This window comes from Pseudophryne corroboree, chromosome 11 (genome assembly GCF_028390025.1).
Source record: "Pseudophryne corroboree isolate aPseCor3 chromosome 11, aPseCor3.hap2, whole genome shotgun sequence".
Lineage (NCBI taxonomy): Eukaryota > Metazoa > Chordata > Amphibia > Anura > Myobatrachidae > Pseudophryne > Pseudophryne corroboree.
Window position 1 is genome coordinate 51676733 of NC_086454.1, and position 22056 is coordinate 51698788.

The 22056-nt window shown below is 46.2% G+C and overlaps 1 protein-coding gene across 6 annotated transcripts in view; it reads right to left on the reverse strand.

The window, feature by feature from the left end:
• DGKZ (diacylglycerol kinase zeta) overlaps nucleotides 1–22056 on the reverse strand; it is a 268679-nt gene that overhangs the window by 140824 nt on the left and 105799 nt on the right. For 4 of the 6 annotated variants that reach the window (XM_063944284.1, XM_063944282.1, XM_063944283.1 and 1 more), the window contains exons 1-2: nucleotides 10637–10718; nucleotides 2652–3240 (exon numbers count right to left, since the gene is read on the reverse strand). The exons of the other annotated variants lie outside the window; for them this stretch is intronic. In XM_063944284.1, the coding sequence (XP_063800354.1) occupies nucleotides 2652–3187 (536 nt within the window). In that variant the 5' untranslated portion in view covers nucleotides 3188–3240; nucleotides 10637–10718. Of the gene's footprint in view, nucleotides 1–2651; nucleotides 3241–10636; nucleotides 10719–22056 lie in introns of those variants that run through there. 6 annotated transcript variants of the gene reach the window in all.

The following is a 22056-nucleotide window of genomic DNA, read 5'->3' on the forward strand; positions in this document are numbered from 1 at the left end:
GTACAGAGGAATTCTGGTGCAACGTACAGGAGATATACAGTGTGTAATGTGAGAGAAGATATTTACCTGCAGACACTCTTCCTTATTATGGAAAAACAAGAATATACAATAGGGGTGCACAGAGGTTTTTGTTTTTATCTAAGAATCAAAATGATGTGCTAGTCTTAAAAAGTGCTAAAGTGGAGAGAGATAAAGTGCCAGCCAATCAGCTCCGAAATGCCACGTTACAGGTTGTGTTTGAAAAATGACAATTAGGAGCTAGTTGGCTGGTAGTTTCTCTCTCTCCACTTTATCACTTATCAATGGTTAGTAAATCCGGCCCATTGGGAGATCGCGCTCAATTGAAGAGGCCACAATAAAGCTGAACTTGCTCATACAAGTAAACCGGAAGGAATTTACTTCAGGAGAAGAGAAGCCATCTTGCAGATATGTCACAGCTGGTATCCGGACTCCAGGTCGACAGCACAAAGGTCGACACGCCTTAGGTCGCCGCCAATTGGTCGACACACCTTAGGTCGACATGGACAAAAGGTCGACAGGAACAAGGTCGACATGGAAAAAGGTCGACATGGGAAAAGGTCGACATGAGTTTTTACGATTTTTTTCTTTTTTTGAACCTTTTCATACTTAACGATCCACGTGGACTACGATTGGAACGGTAAAGTGTGCCGAGCGAAGCGGTAGCGGAGCGAAGGCACCATGCCCGAAGCATGGCGAGCGAAGCGAGCCATGCGAGGGGACGCGGTGCACTAATTCGGGTTCCCGGTCACTCTACGAAGAAAACGACACCAAAAAAAACATTAAAAACTCATGTCGACCTTTTTCCATGTCGACCTTGTTCCTGTCGACCTTTTGTCCATGTCGACCTAAGGTGTGTCGACCAATTGACGTCGACCTAAGGTGTGTCGACCTTTGTGCTGTCGACCCTCAGTCCCAGACCCGTCACAGCTCTTATATGAACACACTCCTATTGCATGGTTTTGCATTTAATATCCTATTAAATCCCTCGCTAGAACTGCAGCCAAGCAGCACTTTTTAGTAAATAGAGACCCTCCCAAGTTTCCCTGGCGAGAGTGAGGTCCGCAGTGATACTGGGACAGTCTGGCAGCCAATCAGAGAGAAGCGCCTTCATTCAAGTTTCCTGACCTAAGTACAGTTGTGGGGGTCCCATTTCCCTGCCATGAGGCACAATGCGGAACAGGAACAAGGAGGACACAGAAATATCTGCCAAGTCCCCTGTAATCCATTTTGCTTCCCACTGGCCACACGAAACAGCCCCACGGCCGGCGTGCTATGCACTGTTGTTATACAAAGTTTTCTTTTTGTCTGAGCTGTTCCGTAATAGGCTCCAACTTCACACTGTTTGCATTCAGCCAGAACTCTGTATATCTCACACTGCACGAACAGCCCTATAAATGATCTACTGCCAATCGCCGGACAATAGAAACTGGTGACGGTCAGCGTTACTGAATATAAGAGAATGATAAAACGGGATTTTTGTATTTGTGTGTGTTCATTACAGTGAGCAGTGGCTTTAAATGAAACGGATTGCCAATAGAGTGATTTGTAACATACATTCCATATCTGCTACAGAACGGGCAGAAAAGTAGGCAGGAGATTGCATTCCGTCTCCTATCAAGACATTACACAGGTGCCCACAAACACTGCCAGGAGAGCGCACATTCCGCTGCCAAAATAAACACAGCACCTACCCCACTTAGGCTCTACGTAAGGGGGAGAAACACAGCGAACGATCAATTTCTAAAGATAGATAGGACTGTGCCTGCCCAAAATGTAAGTGCTGTCAAATATAAAATTTAGACTCTCGCCCTACTGGTCATTATTATAAAATAAATAATCTGTCTAGCTACAAATAACAAGCCAGGCCATACAGGGAACTACCGCGGTGGGAGTACCGGACTAACCAAATGCATTGCACTTCCTGTAAGTGGTGATGAATGAAGCATTCAGAAACTTCTCCATTATACAACAAAGCTATAGGTAAAATGAGAACGAAAAATAGGACAACTGCAAGCTGGAAAAATAATTCTCAGGTTATAAACGACACAAGAGAAAGACATAAAAGAAGAAGAGGGTATATAATGGTTTATAACGGTGATGGCGTCTCTAACGCCACCTCACCTACTCAAAAATTAAACTTTACTATTGGGCTAATGTAGAGCTGAACGTATGCTCATTTGCGCTGCATGCAGGCACGGCTGCCAGTACCGGGCTGTATGCAGTTCAGGCACATCTTCAATTGAGAAGTGGGCTGTAACCCGGAGCTCTTGCATATGCAATGTTCCGTGAGGGCGTATATGTGGAGCCAAGGAGTCTGCAAAGTTGGCCGGAATCATAAAGGCACTTTTACGCCAGGGATAAGGGCAAGAGCGCACTGAAGACGAAACCAAGCTTATGGATAATGTTGGCCCGCTCGCAAAGAGGTGTACAATGCGGAATTAATTACTGCCGACCTCCGTTCAGCTCGACATGAGACGCAAAGTGCTATCTGTGCAGGATAATTTAGGACTCGGATATTTTACTAAACATCTGTTGAGAAATAAAGTGAAAATAAGTCATGCCTATTATGTGCAATGTGCTATGGACAATTCCAGCCCTCCCTACCCCACCTTTACTAGTCCCCTGCGTACAGTTTTTGGTGGTCGGCTGCAGAGGTACAGGCCTGAGGATCACACATCTCCCCACTGCTGGCAGAAGCGTCAGGAAGACTGTTCTCCTCATCACTTCCTTCTTCAGAAGTCTCTTCCATCTCCTCCTCTTCAGAATTTTCTCCAGACCCGCCCTTCTGCATGGGGATGAGGCTAGCCAGTATCATGGAAGGCCCCACAAGCTGACGATCGAGAGCATGTAGCTTTCCCCCTCGCCTCTTCTGAACAGCAAAGCGAGGACTCAGACCTGGGGTGGTGGTACTTGACCTCCTCCGCCCATCTTTCCTCCCTACGCGTCCCGGTGTTGCGGCCAGAGCGAGCGGAAGAGCTGGCGTTTGAGTGACGGAGCAGCGTCGCTGCATGGTGAGAGAAGAGGATGCCAGCCCGGTACTGGATCTACGGCGACCTTTGCCAGTGGTTATGACCACACTGCACCTCCGCAACGTTGGGGGGCAGATAGTTTCAGTGGGAGGGGGGGCAGGCTTCTTCCTGAAATGTCTTTTAAAAAAAGTATCCATATTGCTCTCGTTGAAGAGGGGGTAAGGTACAGGGTGGTCAGCGGGAGAGGGGGCTGTTGACGTAGAAATCACCATGTTATAATACGGCAGTTACATAAATAAGAGTGATGGAAATAAGCACATAACAATCCAAATTACAGATTGAGAATACAGCAAAAATAGAATACGACTATATTATATTAGAACACAGGTTCTCAAACTCGGTCCTCAGGACACCACATGGTCCATGTTTTGCAGGTCACCTGTAGATTTTAAAAATGTGACAGTTGGTGATACACAGTGCAGCTGCTGGGTGACATGGAAAACGTGAACCGAGTGCGGTCCTGAGGACCGAGTTTGAGAACCACTGTATTAGAGCAGTGGTTCTCAAACTCGGTCCTCAGGACCCCACACAGTGCATGTTTTGCAGGTAACCCAGCAAGTGCACAGGTGTATTAATTACTCACTGACACATTTTAAAAGGTGCACAGGTACAGCTAATTATTTCACTTGTGATTCTGTGAGGAGACCTGCAAAACATGCACTGTGTGGGGTCCTGAGGACCGAGTTTGAGAACCTGTGTATTAGAGGATAGGAAATAATATTCTGCAAACTATCCAGGACTGGAGGAACGCATGTGCACTTTGACTCGGTATTGAGATATGGGAAGGGGTTAAGCATTCTTCACCCCCATGTTTGGGAGTATCAGTTATGGCAGTGTGGCCATTGATGTAGGTTAGAAGTAGCCTAAGGAGATGCATTTTTTGAATTCTATTTATGTATATATTAATGAGGCTCTTTTCATCTGGGAATGAGTGGCACGTCCCCTACTGCTGGACGCACTGTGAGAGGAGACGCACCATACTCAGGAGCCCAGCCTGGAAACCCTGAACAGGAAGCACATACAAAAACACTGTAAAAGGCATAGAGCAAAGGAGGACAGCATTATGAGCGTTTTGTAGGCAGATTAACCCTGTAGAGTTGTGAGAGATGCATTAAGATAAGTAATCGCCACCCTAAACAGTTCGAGGCATTATTACATAGCTCCGGAGTCTTCCCTTGCCCTGCATGATGAGAAATAACAGTCTTTTACCTAAGCAACCGTTTTGTTAGTCTTCAAAAACACGATTGGGCTGATTCCGAGTCGGAGGGATCTCTGTTCATGGACGCCAATGCAGAGATTTAGCAAATGGCGTGTGAGCAGATCTTTAGGCAGATCTGTCTGTGAAACTGAGCATTTCAGGGCAGTGATCGCACGGAACTGCCCTGACTTGTGAAAGTGACGCGGGCACGTATCTAAAGCTCTGCGCGATTCTGAGTCATACGCACAGCGAGGAGAAGCCGGTTTCTGATCGATCTCTTGTACCTAGCACCGGGCTGGTGTAAGTGCCGATATTGAGGACAGTTGCAACAGATGGCTTAAGATCAGGCTTCTGTGGCTACCAGCAAATACAGTCCAATTCAGAATCAAGCCCTCTCTATTCTTGTATGGAGAAGTACTTGGCTGTGAACAGAGTATTAGGACTGATGTGAGAATCTATAGACCTCTGCAGCGACAGGCGTATGGAAAAAGCCGCTGTACAGTATGGTGGGATTTACTCCTTGGTGAGAATGAGAGAAGAGAACGTTTAAAGACCCTCAAGCTTTCGTGTTGGATGTCACTCACTAAGTTAATATTACACACCTGTTCTTTTCTCCGCCAATGTCAAAGCCTGTCCAGCAACGCCCGCTGGCCCCTCCAGCATGTCTCACACACACAGCGATAGGAAGTGCATAGGGTAGTTGCCCTGATAACAGAAGCCCACAGGGCGGCTGTATTCACCATGCGGCCCTCCAGCTGCTGTGGAACTACACATCCCAGCACGCAATGGCACAGATTTAGCATGCCCTCATAGCAAAAAAAAACCTGACAGGGCATGCTGGGATGTGTAGTTCCACAGCAGCTGAATGGCCGCATGTTGAATACCCCTGCCTTAGGGCATCACCTGGCTCTTTACATACAGACACTGGGATCAGGGGGAATGTGTGGGGGGGGGGGGGGATGTGGGAGAGAGAGAGAATGATTCTGTAGATTTCCTTTCAGGGGGAGATGTATCAAAGTTTGCAGGGAGATAAAGTGCCAACCAATCCGCTCCTGTCATTTGTCCAGCACTGCCTGCCAACTGATAGGAGCTATTATGGCCTTCATAAAAATCGCTTAATGTGAACGTAATGCAAGACTGCCTGCTGGACGCTTTGTGAAGTGACGGGATACTCTTACTCCCCTGTACCACTGCCGCTAAAACCAGGGTTATTTCCATAATATCTCGGGTCGCGGCTCAGTGGAAATGGGTGAGCTGCAGTGTAGGCGGGTAATCTGGGACATCCAACCCGGTTTTATAGCACTGGAGGAGCTGGATTGCCCCCATGGTTACAGCATTACACACTCACCCATACTAAAACTCCGGGACATGGGGGAGAGCAGAGAACTCAATAAGCATAGAATAGATATCTACTGGCTGACTATCGGGGATTTATACACACATCCCATACTGTAGGAGCATCCTCTTTCAGACAAATTGTGGACATGTTAGGTGACGTTCAGTCTTCAACTGATACTGTGGTCAACAGTGGTTTGCCTATTGATCACATAGAAAGATCATAATCTAAATTTGGAAAGTAAATTTAAAAAAAAAAAAAAAAAAAAAAAGGGGATGAGAACATGCCCCAAAGTTATATAGAAATTCCGGGAGTAAATTCACATTAACACTTATACGGCTCAGGAAAAATAAAATACCAGTATTGCATGACATGCTAGCGGTAAAATATAACAAGCACTGAAACGCCACTTGTAATTCTCATCTTCCTTCATACATAGCAAAGGCTCTGGTACAGTGGGGTATACAAGGGGGGTGCTGCTCTGCACACAATGGGTACTGGCCCTCATTCCGAGTTATTCGCTCGCTAGCTGCTTTTAGCAGCATTGCACACGCTAGGCCGCCTCCCTCTGGGAGTGTATCTTAGCTTAGCAGAATTGCGAACGAAAGATTAGCAGAATTGCAAATAGACATTTCTTAGCAGTTTCTGAGTAGCTCCAGACTTACTCGGCCATTGCGATCAGTTCAGTCAGTTTCGTTCCTGGTTTGACGTCACAAACACGCCCTGCGTTCGGCCAGCCACTCCCCCGTTTCTCCAGCCACTCCTGCGTTTTTACCTGGCACGCCTGCGTTTTTTAGCACACTCCCTGAAAACAGCCAGTTTCTGCCCAGAAACACCACGGCCTGTCAATCACACTACGATCACTCGAGCGTTGAAAAAACGTCGCTCGAGCTTGTGTAAATCTCCAAAGTTTTGTGTTAAATAACTTAACGTATGCGCGCTGTGTATCATGCGCATGTTCCACCTAATCGCTGCGTTGCGAAAAACGGCAACAAGCGAACAACTCGGAATGACCACCACTATTCTGGGTGCAGGCAGTTATGCAGCATAGGGCCTCCATTGCCCAGGGGCACAAAATATAAAATACACCACTTATTTTCAATGCGTAAATGTAATGTTGTGTGTGGAGGGAGTCTGCAGTCGGTTGAGCTACTTTGACATCACTGGCCCCACCCCTCTGTATGAATCCACCAATTCATAGAGCAAAGTGCCCGTCAGTCATACTTTACTACTTCAGATGAAGGGGACCCTCCCTCATAACAGGGAAACCTGGTAAAGGCTGTATTGTTTAGCAAAGTACGAATACTCCAGATACTTTAGGTATATTATTATTAATACAATACAGTAATACATATACGTTGCTGTACATTAATGTGAAACTGTAGCTTTACTTGCCGAGACTGGGTGATGAATCCTTAACCTTTTCAGTATGAGTGTTATTCATTACGTGTAGGCTGAAAGCAACACTTCAGATTAATACGCAGAGGACAATAAGTGAAACCAGGTGAAATGGCAAAGTATAAAAAGATTTTCACACCTCGCTCATAAAATGCCCAATTATCCCACTTCAGTTCATGTGAACAAAATTTCCTATGCACTCAACGGCCTCCTAGGGCTGGTGCTATATTCTAAGCAGAACAGCTGGATAGGAGGGGTTAGAGCCCAAATCCTGCACGCTGGCAGGGGAGGGGAGGGGGGGGGGGGGGGAGATTAGGTTCAGTTCCCCAGATATCAGGAATCAGTTCTGCAGGCTGGCAGGATACGAATGAGCCGGGAGGCTGGACGTACACAATACATTATTTATAGCCTGTGTGTTTATAAAGTTGCTCTCCACCGCCATACAGTAAGATTATAGCAGTGACCTTCCATGAACAAACACCACCAAAAGTGCCAGTAGGACAATTAGCGGTATATTTACTGAAGTGCATTACCCATAGCAACCAGATTCTAGTTATTATCTTCTAGAAGGTGCTGGATAATTGGTAAGTAGAATCTAATTGGTTGCTATGGGCAATGGGGGTCATTCAGAGTTGATCGCTCGCTAGCAGTTTTTAGCAGCCATGCAAACGCTATGCCGCCTCCCACTGGGAGTGTATTTTAGCTTAGCAGAAGTGCGAATGAAAGGATCGCAGAGCGGCTACAACGCTTTTTTGTGCAGTTTCAGAGTAGCTCAATACCTACTCAGCGCTTGCGATGACTTCAGACTGTACAGTTCCGGATTTGACGTCACAAACACGCCCTGTGTTCACCCAGCCACGCCTGCGTTTTCCCTGGCACGCCTGCGTTTTTCTGAACACTCCCTGAAAACGGTCAGTTGCCACCCAGAAACCCCCACTTCATGTCAATCACTCTGCGGTCAGCAGTGCGACTGAAAAGCATCGATAGACCCTGTGTGAAACTACATAGTTCGTTCTAATAGTACGTCGCGCGTGCGCATTGCACCGCATACGCATATGCACAGAAGTGCCGTTTTTTTCCCTTAACGCTGCGCAGAAAACGAATGCAGCTAGCGATCAACTCGGAATGACCCCCAATATCCCCACTTCTACAAACCTGCACTTTAGTAAATATACCTCTCAAAATCCATGTATGTGCCCCCAGCTGCTGATAGAGGGTGCATGCCTCCCACGATGAAAACACTCTGTCCTGTTGCAGGGATGTCCCCTGCTTCTTTCCTAAAGCCATTCTGGATTCTGGCCCAGAACAGCCAAAAAGGACATAGGTCAAAAGGTCTTCTCCTCCCAAAGAATGAGCAGGAAGCCACTTGCAATATGCATTTCCTGTGCACAGTCTACTTTATATACACACACAATGCCTTCTTTACAGAACATGCATGCTTGATATCTGTACCCAGACAGGGCTATTTAATTACCCTCCATTATTCTAGGCTAGTTACATCAAAAACTGGAATATCATTAACCTGAGGTCTCATCGTCTTTGGATTTTACCGAAAAGACACTATCTCTATTTCTAGTCTGTGTCATGCCCTTTTCTGAGGATACCTGCGTCTGTTCCCCTCTTCTGACTCGAATGTATACCGTGTCGGCTATCCGTGTAAGTATACAATGTCACTTATCGCATTACTGTGGCAGAAACGTAACCGTATTCCTGGCAACAGTAATAAAGAAGGTTCGTATTGAAGAACATGAGATGGTTTAACCCGGAACTGGCAAAATAAAACCCCACAAACATGTTATTTATAGGAAACGGCTATTAATAGCACAGGTGCATTGCCTGGAATGACACAGGCACACGAGACGGATAAACTTCATGCTGTTCAAACTCACAATACTTCTGCTGACGGAGCGCCAAGGACCCCCCTCCTACCCAGCCGGCTAAAGGTCACATCGTTCACTCAGCAAAACCATAAAGAGACAATTAAAAAAAAAAAAAAAAGATGTTTCTGTATGCAACACTGTAGATTGGAAGATGATGAGAAGTCACATCTATGTGCAGAAAATAGTGGGGCAGATTTAAAAACAAATTATATATTTTTGTTATCATTCGTTACTAATATAAATTGGTGCTCCAACCAATCAGCTACTGTAATGTGTTTGAAAAATGACAATTAGGAGCGGATTGGTTGGCGCACCACTTAAGATGAATAACGAGCGATAATAAGATGGTCATTGCCCCAATATCTAGGTTAGAATTATTTCTACAGCTTACACTCAAGGCGTCTGGGTCATTACTGCAGATTGCCAGCTCACTGGACCAGATAAACGATAAGACTTGGGGGGGTATATTTACTAAAGGTCGATTTCCGATTGATCTTAAATCGATGTTGGGCTTCCAGGGTTCAAAAACACATTTCCTAACATTTAGAAATGAATATTCAAAAAAATCTGCTAGTAAATGTGTGTTTGAACCCTGGAAGCCCAACATCGATGAAGATCGATCGGAAATCGTCCAACATCGACCTTTAGTAAATATACCCCTTGGAAAGTATAAACCTGCAATGAAGTGTATGCCACTTCAGCGTTTCTCTTTTCTATAGAGAAACAATTGGCTTACCAGGAAGTTGAAATTATCAGATCATAGCCTAGAACAGGTCTATAACAGGTCTTTTATAGGGATATAACTCCACAGGCATGTTTGCTAAATACCACTGTAAGCCAGGTATTCATACATGTCGCTGGTATTCACTATACTAACCCCCCTCCTAACTCTGCTCCTTATTGAGTCCCCTACACATCCCCTCACGCGAGAAGGGGCCCATCCCAGTCATCTACTCTTTATAATTCTACTAACTGCATATTGTAATAATATGTCTAAATGTAACTCTTTTCTTGTTTGTATGAGTCGGTGCGTATTATGTAACTTATGGTCTGTTTTATTCCTCTTAAGGGATGCTACAGAACCCTTGTGGCGTCTTATAAATAAAAGAGAACAAGTATTTGTTTTTTTATGAACCCTGCAACCATAACAAAAGAGGAATTCTGTACACAGGCACTAGACAGCACTGCTATACTGAATACAGAGCGTACTGAATGCATGCAATTGTATTGATGATCATGTATAAAGTGATTTCATCATTACTGCAAATCAATCTTTACAGAAGCCATTTGTTAAAGTGCATAAACATTCTAAAATAAAATAATATTCACCTCGAATCAGGTGGCGGCGGGGGGGAGGGGGGGGGGCCAGGCCCCCATAAATTTCACCCTTCCTGGCTGGACAGGTAAAAGAGGTCTTGGATCAGCCGTCATGCAGAAACTTTGAGGTTTTGTTAAGAAATCCTATAAGTTATAATTGCACATCCAGTGTAGGCTTGTGAAAATGAACAAGTGCTAACATGCCAGGGTATAACCGTCAATGCTCACTGTGCGTACAGCTATCTGTCAAATGCCATCTCCTCTTGGTACATGAACCGTCACATGCGTTTTCCCACTCAGTGCTGGATAGAGGCAGAATATTATTACATATACACCCTCTGGCCACCATATATCCCCATGAACACCCCCCCCCCCCCCCCCACACACACACACTTATACTCATCTACCCACCTCCCCTCCCTCCCAAAAACAGGGTAAAGAAATAAAAGTCTGTGACCTGATCTTCCGGGCGGGAGATTCAGCGCAGTCAGAGACTGGGAGCAATCCACTGCGTAAGAAGAGATGAGGAAGATTAGAATTAAGGAGACATGAGAGAGCAAGATGCGGGTGTGTGCGAGTATGCTGCAGAGACAGGCAGCGTCACTGTCACCCCGGTCTGTGTGTCTATGTGTGAGAATGTCAGTGTCATAATGAAAGGAGTGTGTGTTTGTGAACCTGTCAGAGTAGGCGTGAGGTGACGGGGAGCTGCAGAGTCAGCCTGTGTGGGACAGAGAGTTGGCAGAGTGTGTCAGCTAGAGCCTTAGCACAGGGTACATGGTGTGCACGGGGGTAGGGGGGTAAAAGCCAGCGCTAAGGGGTGCGAATCCCAAATCCAGAGAGCAGGGTATGAAGACAATACGGCTAAAGTATGCAGTGTGTGCGAGACAGTAGCAGTATAGTGTATTAGTGTACAGCACCGTATATACCCCTGCAGGAACAGAGGAGCTGATGCGTGTATACGGCTCTCAGCATACGTTCTCTCAAAGTCTAAAAGTTTTAGATTTTAAAGCGACAGTTGGATAACGCCTGTGCCCCACACAAAGTGCTATAGCAGCAAGTGCACAGGCAAAGCAAGGTGGTGCTACAGCGTAAGCCCTGTATCCACATCTGACAGAGGGATCAGATCCCGTGTGCCTTTGTATGCCAGGCTGAGAAGTGCTGTATATGTGCGGGTCTGTGAGACAGAGGCAGGGAGTAAGGAGAGAGGCTGCCAGTCTCCCAGCTTGCGGGCACCGGTCTTAAGTCCTAGTTTGGAGTTTGGGTTTTGCGAGGTTCCCCTCCTCCCCCCCAGGACAGCACATAGAGGAACCTCATTGGTAAGTCACAGCACTTCAGAGAGGCGAGCGGAGAGGAGGGGATTGGGAGAGGGGGGGGGGGGGGGGGGGGGGGGGGAGAGAACACAGGGGAGCAGGTGAGCAAGGAAACAGCCTGGCAAGGCAATGGGAACTATCAGACAGGAAGGGAGGAGAGTGCAGGGACCACAGAGGAACAAGCAGGGTAAAGTAGGAAACTCCGAATACAAATAAAGAATGCAAATGAATACGGAAGACCTAAAATTACTGTAAATGCTAAAAATAAAAAACACACAACATACATATTTGCAGTGGCAACGAGAATGGTGCTGGTAAATGAGAGTGCCGTGCAACTGGGTTCTGGTTCATCTCTAAAGAGAACTGCACTGTTAACCATTCAGTGCTCATAGCCTCATAAACATAACCTGTATCCAGGAACACCATCTAGTTATAGACAAGGCTATACAGGATGCTGCTCTATAAACAGGCGGGGGCACAACCCTGGAACTAGGTGGGCAATGCAGACCCCCACGTACAGGATCACTGGCTGTACACGGAGCTATTCACAGAGAACATATGCTGAATAAAGAAGTACCGTAGTAAATTAGCCTCGGGTAACCGAAGGGAAATGTGCTGCATCCCACAGCAAGCAGATGTTTGCACTAGGAGATGAGCTGCCCATACGGGTAGGGGGCGCTACAGCACGTTTATTGGAACAGTTACAGGACATGATGTTTTTCTTCCAAAAAATGCTTCATAACATTGTACAAAGGTACCGGACACCAGCTGTGAGGAGGGAGAAAGCTGCAGGTGAACCCACATAGACAGCTCAATAATCACACAGATCCACAGAGTCATAGAGACAGCAGAGAGATCACTCAGGTCTGTTTAGTACTAGAGCTAAAATCACTGAAATCCATCAACACAGAGAGACAGCCCTGAGACCACCAAACCTATCAATGCAGAGACAGTCCTGAGACCACCAAACCTATCAATGCAGAGACAGCCCTGAGACCACCAAACCTATCAATGCAGAGACAGCCCCGAGACCACCAAACCTATCAATGCAAAAAGACAGCCCTGAGACCACCAAACCTATCAATGCAGAGACAGTCCTGAGACCACCAAACCTATCAATGCAAAAAGACAGCCCTGAGACCACCATACCCATCAATGCAGAGACAGTCCTGAGACCACCAAACCAATCAATGCAGAGACAGCCCTGGGACCACCAAACCCATCAATGCAGAGACAGTCCTGAGACCACCAAACCTATCACTGCAGAGACAGTCCTGAGACCACCAAACCTATCACTGCAGAGACAGTCCTGAGACCACCAAACCTATCAATGCAAAAAGACAGCCCTGAGACCACCAAACCTATCAATGCAGAGACAGTCCTGAGACCACCAAACCTATCAATGCAAAAAGACAGCCCTGAGACCACCATACCCATCAATGCAGAGACAGTCCTGAGACCACCAAACCAATCAATGCAGAGACAGCCCTGGGACCACCAAACCCATCAATGCAGAGACAGTCCTGAGACCACCAAACCTATCAATGCAAAAAGACAGCCCTGAGACCACCATACCCATCAATGCAAAAAGACAGCCCTGAGACTACCAAACCAATCAATATAAAGAGACAGTCCTGAGACCACCAAACCTATCAGTGCAGAGACAGTCCTGAGACCACCAAACCTATCAGTGCAGAGACAGTCCTGAAATCAACTAACCTATCAATGCAGACAGCCCTGAGACCACCAAACCAATAAATGCAGAGACAGTCCTGAGACCAAACCAATAAATGCAGAGACAGTCCTGAGACCACCAAACCTATCATACAGTGACAGCCCTGCGATCACCAAGCCCCCCAATATCCAGAGGCAGTCCCGATGCCACAAAACCCATCAATACAAAGATGCCACATAGATAACAAGACACTTATCCGTACACAGAGGCTACCCATAGACAGTCATGACCACTTAATGCTGCTCAAGGAGACCTATCAATGCAGACAGAGCCATGAGACTATAAACTCTTATAAAATACACAATGAGCGCCCAGAGGTGCAGACAGATTGTGGAAAAAACAAACACGCAGCTAATCTGTGAGCGGCACAAGTCCACAATAGGATTTGGTTGGTGGAAATGGATAAACACAGGGTAACAGAAGCAGGTAGGTGTCAAGTCCACAGATCAGCAGAAAACTCTATTTCTATGGGAATAAAAGTTGGTTTAGCTTTACAGTGAATTGGAGATGACAGACAGACAGACATGAGGCACAGAGACGGAGAGACAGAGCTCACTGGTATGGCGGAAACAGCTGCAGTAGATCTGGGGGCCCCAGTGAGCTGCTGAAAGGACTTTAAGGAGATTACCAGCACAGTGCATTTAAGCTTTTTATCTTACAGGGTCGCCCAAAACCCCCGCTGCCATCAACCAATCGCACGCGCAAACTACCACTTATGCCATCAGCTGTGCTCTCAAGCTGGAAAACGTCACTCACTGCCCTTCTATATGACACAGAGGAGTTCAACAGTGCTGAGAAAACGACTAGCGTCTCCTGCTGGCTCTAAATGGAGATACAAGCAGAGAACTTTAACCACTTTCTATCCCAGCACCCCTTAACTGCAATCCGTACCACCCATACAGTATGGAGAAAGCCATTTCAAAGTTTGAACACAATACCGATGATATTATTATTACCAGTTATTTATATAGCGCACACATATTCCGCAGCGCTTTACAGAGAATATTTGGCCATTCACATAATTTCCTGCCCCAGTGGAGCTTACAATCTATTTCCCCTACCACATGTACACACAAGGTTAATTTGTAGGGAACCGATTAACCTACCAGTATATTTTTGGATTGTGGGAGGAAACCGGAGTACCCGGAGGAAACCCACGCAAGTACGGGGAGAATATACAAACTCCACACAGTTAGGGCCATGGTGGGAACCGAACCCATGACCTCAGTGCTGTGAGGCACGAATGCTAACCATTACACCGTCTGCCAATCAATTGATTCCAAAAACCAACAGATGATTATACTCAAAGCTCATTCATCGTTGTCTAGGTCAGCCCTTACGATGGGTTAGCTTCATTCAGGAGAATTAGAGACTGGTGGTTCAGAAACACGCCCCCTCGCTGGTATGTAATGGAGTGCTTACTCTTCCTCTTGGTCTTCAAGCGACTTTCCAAGTGGTCTCTAAAGAAACATTATCGGAAACCAAATGGGTGGGACACCCAGGCTACCATGGAGGAGTATTTAGAAGAAAATAAATGATACGTCAATGAAGTTAGCGACGTGAGAACGTCTTTTTAGAGCCTAGTCCCGCCTCTCTGTTCTAAGTGTAGCTGTGATTGATAGGCGTACGATTCTGGATCGCACACACTTTCCAGTGCTCAGGCCCAGATTTATTAAGCATTGGGGAGTGATAAAGTACCAACCAATCAGCTCCTGTCATTTTTCAAACACAGCCAGTAACATGGCAGTGAGGAGCCGATTGGCTGGTACTTTATCACTCTCCAAGGCTTGATAAATCTGGGTCTCAGTTCTGGAGCAAGCATAGTGCAAACACATGCAAGAGATCCTCTGCTAACAGGCACATTCAACTCTACATAGCCCATACCCACCCATGTGCAGAGCTATCCTGTATCGTAGATACTTTCCCATCATGGGCCTAATTCAGACCTGATCGTAGCATATCTCCGATCAGTTACACTGACAGGCGGGGGGACGCCCAGCACAGGGCTAGTCCGCCCCGCATGTCAGGCCCTCCCCCCCGCCGCACAAGTACAAAAGCATCGCACGGCGGCGTGCTTTTGTACTTGAAGAGTAGCTCCCAGCCAGCGCAGCCCCTGCGCACCGGCAAGGAGCTACTCGTCTCTGTCCGGGTCGCAGCGGCTGCGTGTGACATCACGCAGACGCTGCAGCCCGCTTCCCCGCATGGTCGGAACACGCCTCTGCGTTGCCCGAACCGCGACCCTAAAACGGTGGCCAAACGCCGCCGGCACGCGCCCTCCCGCCCAGAGACCGCCTCTGCCTGACTTGACTGAGACGGCCGCCGGCACATGCGCACTTCACACCTGATCGGCCGCTGTGCGAAAACGCACAGCAGCGATCGGGTCTGAATTAGGCCCATTGTCAGAATGCTACTATTGTTCCCTGTTAAAAAAAAAACAAAAACAAAACAAAAACAAATCTTACATGGAAGAGTGACAGAATTTTATCAGGCTCAATACGGTCATGACAGAACAAAGACATCAATTGTTTGATTAGAATTACAAACTCAGTGGGGAAGCTAAAAAGGGACAGAATAACAATAAGAGGTAATATCACAGAGACAATACATATACCAAGGATGCTTATAGTACAGGACAGAAATGCCATTTCTAGGTTCATTGATATTGGAAGACTTAAAAATTGAAGAAGTTTTTGTTGGCCATATCAATTTTACTGTAGATTGGATCTCAGACACGGAGGAGTACTACCATTACCACCAGAAAGCTATGGACCAAAATAAAGTTTCGTTGGTAAATTCAAATAACGGGATACCATCAGAGGATGAAGAGTTCTTGGACTCTCTTTCAGATAGTGCCAGAGGCAGGACGAAGTGGGAGACAGACCCAGTCCTTTGGCCTCAATCAATTGCCAGACACCATCAGAGACAAGGAAATTCTTTTTTTTTTTACAGTATTGCCCTGTCGAAGGTTAGAGGGCAGTACATCGCGACTCTTGAAGTGTATCAGGTTGCCCAGCAGAGACCGGCATCACAGTGTGCCCAAATGGAAGCCGATGACGCCCAGGGATGCTGGGTGTTAAAATGTATAAAAGGTTAAAAACACGGTTTATTTTAAAAGTAACCCTGAAGAAAGTTTATAAAAAAATAAAATAAAAAAAAATTTAAAACTGTATTATCTAGAATCGATTTTGTTATTGTATCGTCGTTCATCAGAGCATTCTACACACAAGTCTATCTATAGTTACCGTATATACTCGAGTATAAGTCAATCCGAATATAAGCCGAGGCACCTAATTTTACCACAAAAACCTGGGAAAACGAGTATAAACCTAGGGTGGGAAATGCAGCTCTAGACGTACACAGCCCACAGTGCCAAATATGCCCTCATGCTGCCAGATATGCCCCACAGTGCCAGATATGCCCTCATGCTGCCAGATATGCCCCACAGTGCCAGATATGCCCTCATGCTGCCAGATATGCCCTCATGCTGCCAGATATGCCCCACAGTGCCAGATATGCCCTCATGCTGCCAGATATGCCCCACAGTGCCAGTTTGTTACTTACCCTCCGTCGCTCCCGCACTGTCTTCTGAAGGAGGGACACGGAGGGCACAGCGCGCGGCTCTACTGTGTCCCTCCTGCGTCTCCGGCGTGTGTGTGTTAAAGGAAGTGCCGGCCCGTGCACTTCCTTTAACACATACACGCCGCTGCCGCCGGAGACGCAGGAGGGACACAGGAGAGCCGCGCGCTGTGCCCTCCGTGTCCCTCCTACAACTGACACGAGTATAAGCCGAAGTGGCTTTTTCAGCACAAAAAAAGGTGTTGAAAAAGTCGGCTTATACTCGAGTATATACGGTATATATAGTAGCTATCTACGGACAAACTCATACGCCTGTTTCTCCTGATAAATGTTCATTCAACCAAATCACATTGTACTTCTGAAGGCCCAACTATCAAATACACATAATTAATGTGATTGCATATAACCCCTATTTGTAAAAAGGGGTCATTTGAAGACTATGCTGCTTTTATTAATTACAGGCACCCATAAAACAACGGAATTCCTCCCTTGGAGTATAATAAAGAGCCAACATTCGTCAGTGCTCACTATGGGGGCAATCCAATTCTTTTGTGGGAGCTATTCAATTACTTTCCACGATAGCCACTATTTCATGCGAGATTAACCGCATTAAGCAACTCCTCCCGTACTAGGTGCCGGGCGTGGCACAATTACGGCACACCCAGCACTCGCCCACTTAACTCAGATTTACCCAGAGTGACCATATTATCCCTTTTACCTGGGCTGCTCATGGATTACACAGGTTCTGTGGCTGGCTGACTTTAAGTCTACATTTCAGCTGATTTTAATCAGCCACAGAACCTGTGTAATCCATGAGCACCCAGGTAAAAGAGGTAATATGGTCACTCTAATTTACCCTTCTGGGGTGCAAGCAGAAATCCGCGATACTGTAAATGCAGCCTCATGGCTGTCGTCCAAAGTAATTGAATAGCTCCCAAACCCTTAGCCCGGGCCCTAAATTCCCATAAATTAATTGAATCGCCCCCTATCAGTGTCACATACACAGTGTTCTCTCCCAATTCTCAGTGAAGATAAGAGAGATTCTTTCATGCGATTATTAGCGCAGGTCATCCAATCACTTCATCAGTGGTCTCTCCTTCTCTGCCTATCACCACTCTTTATTGTACACATGGCTGTAGACTGGACCCCTCCAACACTACTTACTACTAACATTCAAATAGAGCCTTATGGAGATAGCCCTGGCAAACTCACTGGAAGTGAAGACTTCAGAGCAGATGGTGTAATGGTTAGCATTACCTTGCAGCACTGAGGTCTTGGGTTCGATTCCCACCACGGCCCTAACTGTGGAGTTTCAATAGTCTCCTGGTTCTTTTGTATAGCCAAATACTCTCTGTATAGTTATGTAAGTACTATATAAAATAACTGATAATAAACTGTAGTAATAGCGAGACGGGTGCAGAATTGGATGTAAAATGGGCATATATTACTCAAAAGAAATATGAATGGGAAAATAGTGTTTATGCAGAGCTGCAAGCGTCTCAAGGCGCGGCATATGAGCAAAGTCAGCGACATCATCAGTGTGTACGCACACTAGCCCTACACTAGGGTTTCGCTATACTGCTCTTTGGTCGTAAGGGTGGATGTGTCGAAGTTGTGTACGATACAAACATATGTACACGCATCACTACTGGGGAGATTTAAGGGGTTTGGTATGGTATGTCGGCGCCCGCGATCCTGGCGGCCAGCATACCAAAGCCCGGATTCCGGCAGCCAGAATGTCGGAGGGGCAGGCGAGCGCAACGAAGCCGCTTGCAGGCTCGGTAGCTCTATTCCCACTCTATAGATAACGTGGACACCCACGAGTGGGAATAGCCCCTGTAAGTTGGCATCCCCAGCGGTTGGGATTCTGGCGGCGGTATCCGGAGCGATGGGATCCCGACCGCCGGCAACGTGACTACGTCCCGATCCATGCACTCAGGTTTGTTCAGCCTTCAATAACAAATACACTAGTAAAATGCACATCTTAAACCAACACCCCTCTCGTATCCACTACACTAAATAGAATATGTACTTGTGCTACTTGACTCATTGTGTTGCTATAACAGTGTATCATGCAGATGTCACTGGTGCTTTTGCTGTCCTGCAGAACATTTTCTTAGCAATAACGGCAAACCATAAAAAAACAGAAGGCACCAGTGACACCTACAGGCTAAAGGTGGGTACTACACTCCCTCAACTTCACGTACACCAACATTCAGTGCACATATTTCAAGATGGCTGCACACCTAACCGAAACACTTTAAAATTATGAAGATGGACAGGTATGATGAGAGGCAAATCCTTAACCACTACCTCAAAAATAAAAAAATAAAAAAATTACAATTGGTTTACACCTTAAATTTCAGGTGTGATTACATTATTTAAGATTTTTTTGCCAGCCTAACTTAAATTTTGATTTTCATTCATAATTTGTAAAATGAGTATGGCGTTAACACGCAGATTTCTGTTCTTAGAATCTCAAACCATTACAGAATATCGCACCCCACTGATCTGGGACATTTTTATAAAGAAAAACAAAAAGTGAACAAATGACATATGAATGAAATAATAGCAAACGTTCTAAATGAAAACACAAGTCATGCAATTAGCTGCCCTGTTTGTGTTTCCTGTACGGATCTCCTGCTCCAAGTGACTATAAAGCAGTCCTGTCACTGTCAGTAACTACTGCTGCCTAAATCCGTCACACAAAGACAACTGCCTTTTATGGAAGTCTGGAGGGGGGGAAAAAAAAGGAACAAAACGTCCAAACACAGCACGATCCCGCCAGAACAAAGTAACACATTTATATTAGTTTACAACGTTTCTATTGCTATGATGTGGCCTGGATGAAGCACGCACAATTCATATAACGTTGATGATGTATAAAGGGGTTTTCTGTCTTCAGTTCTGTCACTTATTGAGGAGCACGTCTGGTCGACATGAGGTTTTTTTTACTTTTTTTGGTGTTTTCTTCTTCGTAAAGTGACAGGGAACCGCAATTAGTGCACCGTGATCCCTCACATGGTGCCTCGCTCTGCTGCGCTCGGCACGGGTTACGGTTCCCAATTGTAGTCCATGTAGATCATCAAGTATAAAAAATGTCAAAAAATGAAAAAAAATAAAAAATTGTGAAAAACTCATAAATCAAACTTTTTCCATGTCAACCTAGTACATGTCGACCAAATATGCTCGACCTAACTCATGTCGACCTAATGACCGCCATCCCGTCTGACGGCAACTTTTACTAAAACATTGCTGTGTCTTCCTAACAATCTTCCTGTGCTCTTCAGCCATGTATTACAATCAAAGAGAATTGCTTACTTCCGTTGCCCTGGGATACAACCCAGCTCTACTGGGATTTCTCCACTGGTTTCAGCAGTGATATGCAACCCACTTCCCTTCGGGGGTATCATTGGAAAGCCCTTTAACATTCAAAAGGGCGGCACATTTATTCTTAATTTCAGTAGGAAGGTAATGGAATTCTTTTGATCAATGAAAGACACCTATTTCTAATAACATATCAGAGGCATTAGAACAATCAAATAGGACAACAAAGCAAGAAGGAGCTCAGGTGAGAGCTCGAGGGGCCACCTGTGGCCCATCACTGAGACATAGATGCAAACAAGTAGTTACATAAAGGAAGATAGAATTTTAATGAGTACAAACTGCAAGAAAGTAGGTAAAGCCAATAAACGTAAGACAAAAAAATACCGGTAAGTAAGTTTTAAAACTTGTACAAGCAGAGGTTAAAGTGAGCTAGTACAGGGCAGAACGAGACGGAATGCAGTTCCGACTCCTCTGGCTCACCTAACCCAGGTAAATGCCAGGCGCCCGCTGAGACTGTTACCAGCGGGCGCCAGCTCTTTCCCCCTAAGTGGCAGCCGAAAGCTGGAACGCTTCCGGCTCAGGCAGTGTGCGGCGCTATAGGAGAGACGTCGTGACGTCTCCCCCATAATTGCAAGGAGCGGGCGCCAGACAGGGGCTGCGGTCTGGAAGCAGGAGCGGGGCTGGTGAGTTTTATTTTTTGTTTTTTTTCTGTGTGTATAAGCAGCAATACTGTAGGGGGGGAGAAAATAAGATTTTAAACCTACCAGTAAATCTGTTTCTCCTAGTCCGTAGAGGATGTTGGGGACTACGTAAGGACCATGGGGTATAGACGGGCTCCGCAGGAGATAGGGCACCTAAAAAGAACTTTGACTATGGGTTGTGCACTGGCTCCTCCCTCTATGCCCCTCCTCCAGACCTCAGTTAGAGAACTGTGCCCAGAGGAGATGGACAATACAAGGCAGGATTTAGCAATTCAGGGGCAAGATTCATACCAGCCCACACCAATCATACCATGTAACCTGGAATATACATAACCAGTTAACAGTATGAACAAACAACAGTAACGGTCCAAGACCGATGTCAACTGTAACATAACCCTTATGTAAGCAACAACTATATACAAGTCTTGCAGAGTTTCCGCACTGGGACGGGCGCCCAGCATCCTCTACGGACTAGGAGAAATAGATTTACCGGTAGGTTTAAAATCTTATTTTCTCTTACGTCCTAGAGGATGCTGGGGACTCCGTAAGGACCATGGGGTTTATACCAAAGCATCCAATCGGGCGGGAGAGTGCGTATGACTCTGCAGCACCGACTGAGCAAACGCTAGGTCCTCATCAGCCAGGGTATCAAACTTGTAGAATTTAGCAAAAGTGTTTGACCCCGACCAAGTCGCCGCTCTGCAAAGCTGTAATGCCGAGACACCTCGGGCAGCAGCCCAAGAAGAGCCCACCTTCCTAATGGAATGGGCCTTAACCGAATTTGGTACCAGCAATCCAGCCGTAGAGTGAGCCTGCTGAATCGTATTACAGATCCAGCGAGCAATAGTCTGCTTCGAAGCAGGAGCGCCAATCTTATTGGCCGCACACAGGACAAACAGAGCCTCCGTTTTCCTAATCCTAGCCGTCCTGGCTACATAAATTTTTAAGGCCCTGACTACGTCCAGGGATCTGGAATCCTCCAGGTCACTTGTAGCCACAGGCACCACAATAGGTTGATTCATATGGAACGAAGAAACCACTTTAGGCAAAAATTGCGGACGTGTACTCAATTCAGCTCGATCCACATGAAAAATCAAGTAGGGGCTCTTGTGTGACAAAGCCGCCAATTCTGACACTCGCCTTGCTGATGCTAAGGCCAACAACGTGACCACCTTCCAGGTAAGAAATTTCAACTCAACCTTGTTAAGCGGTTCAAACCAGTGTGATT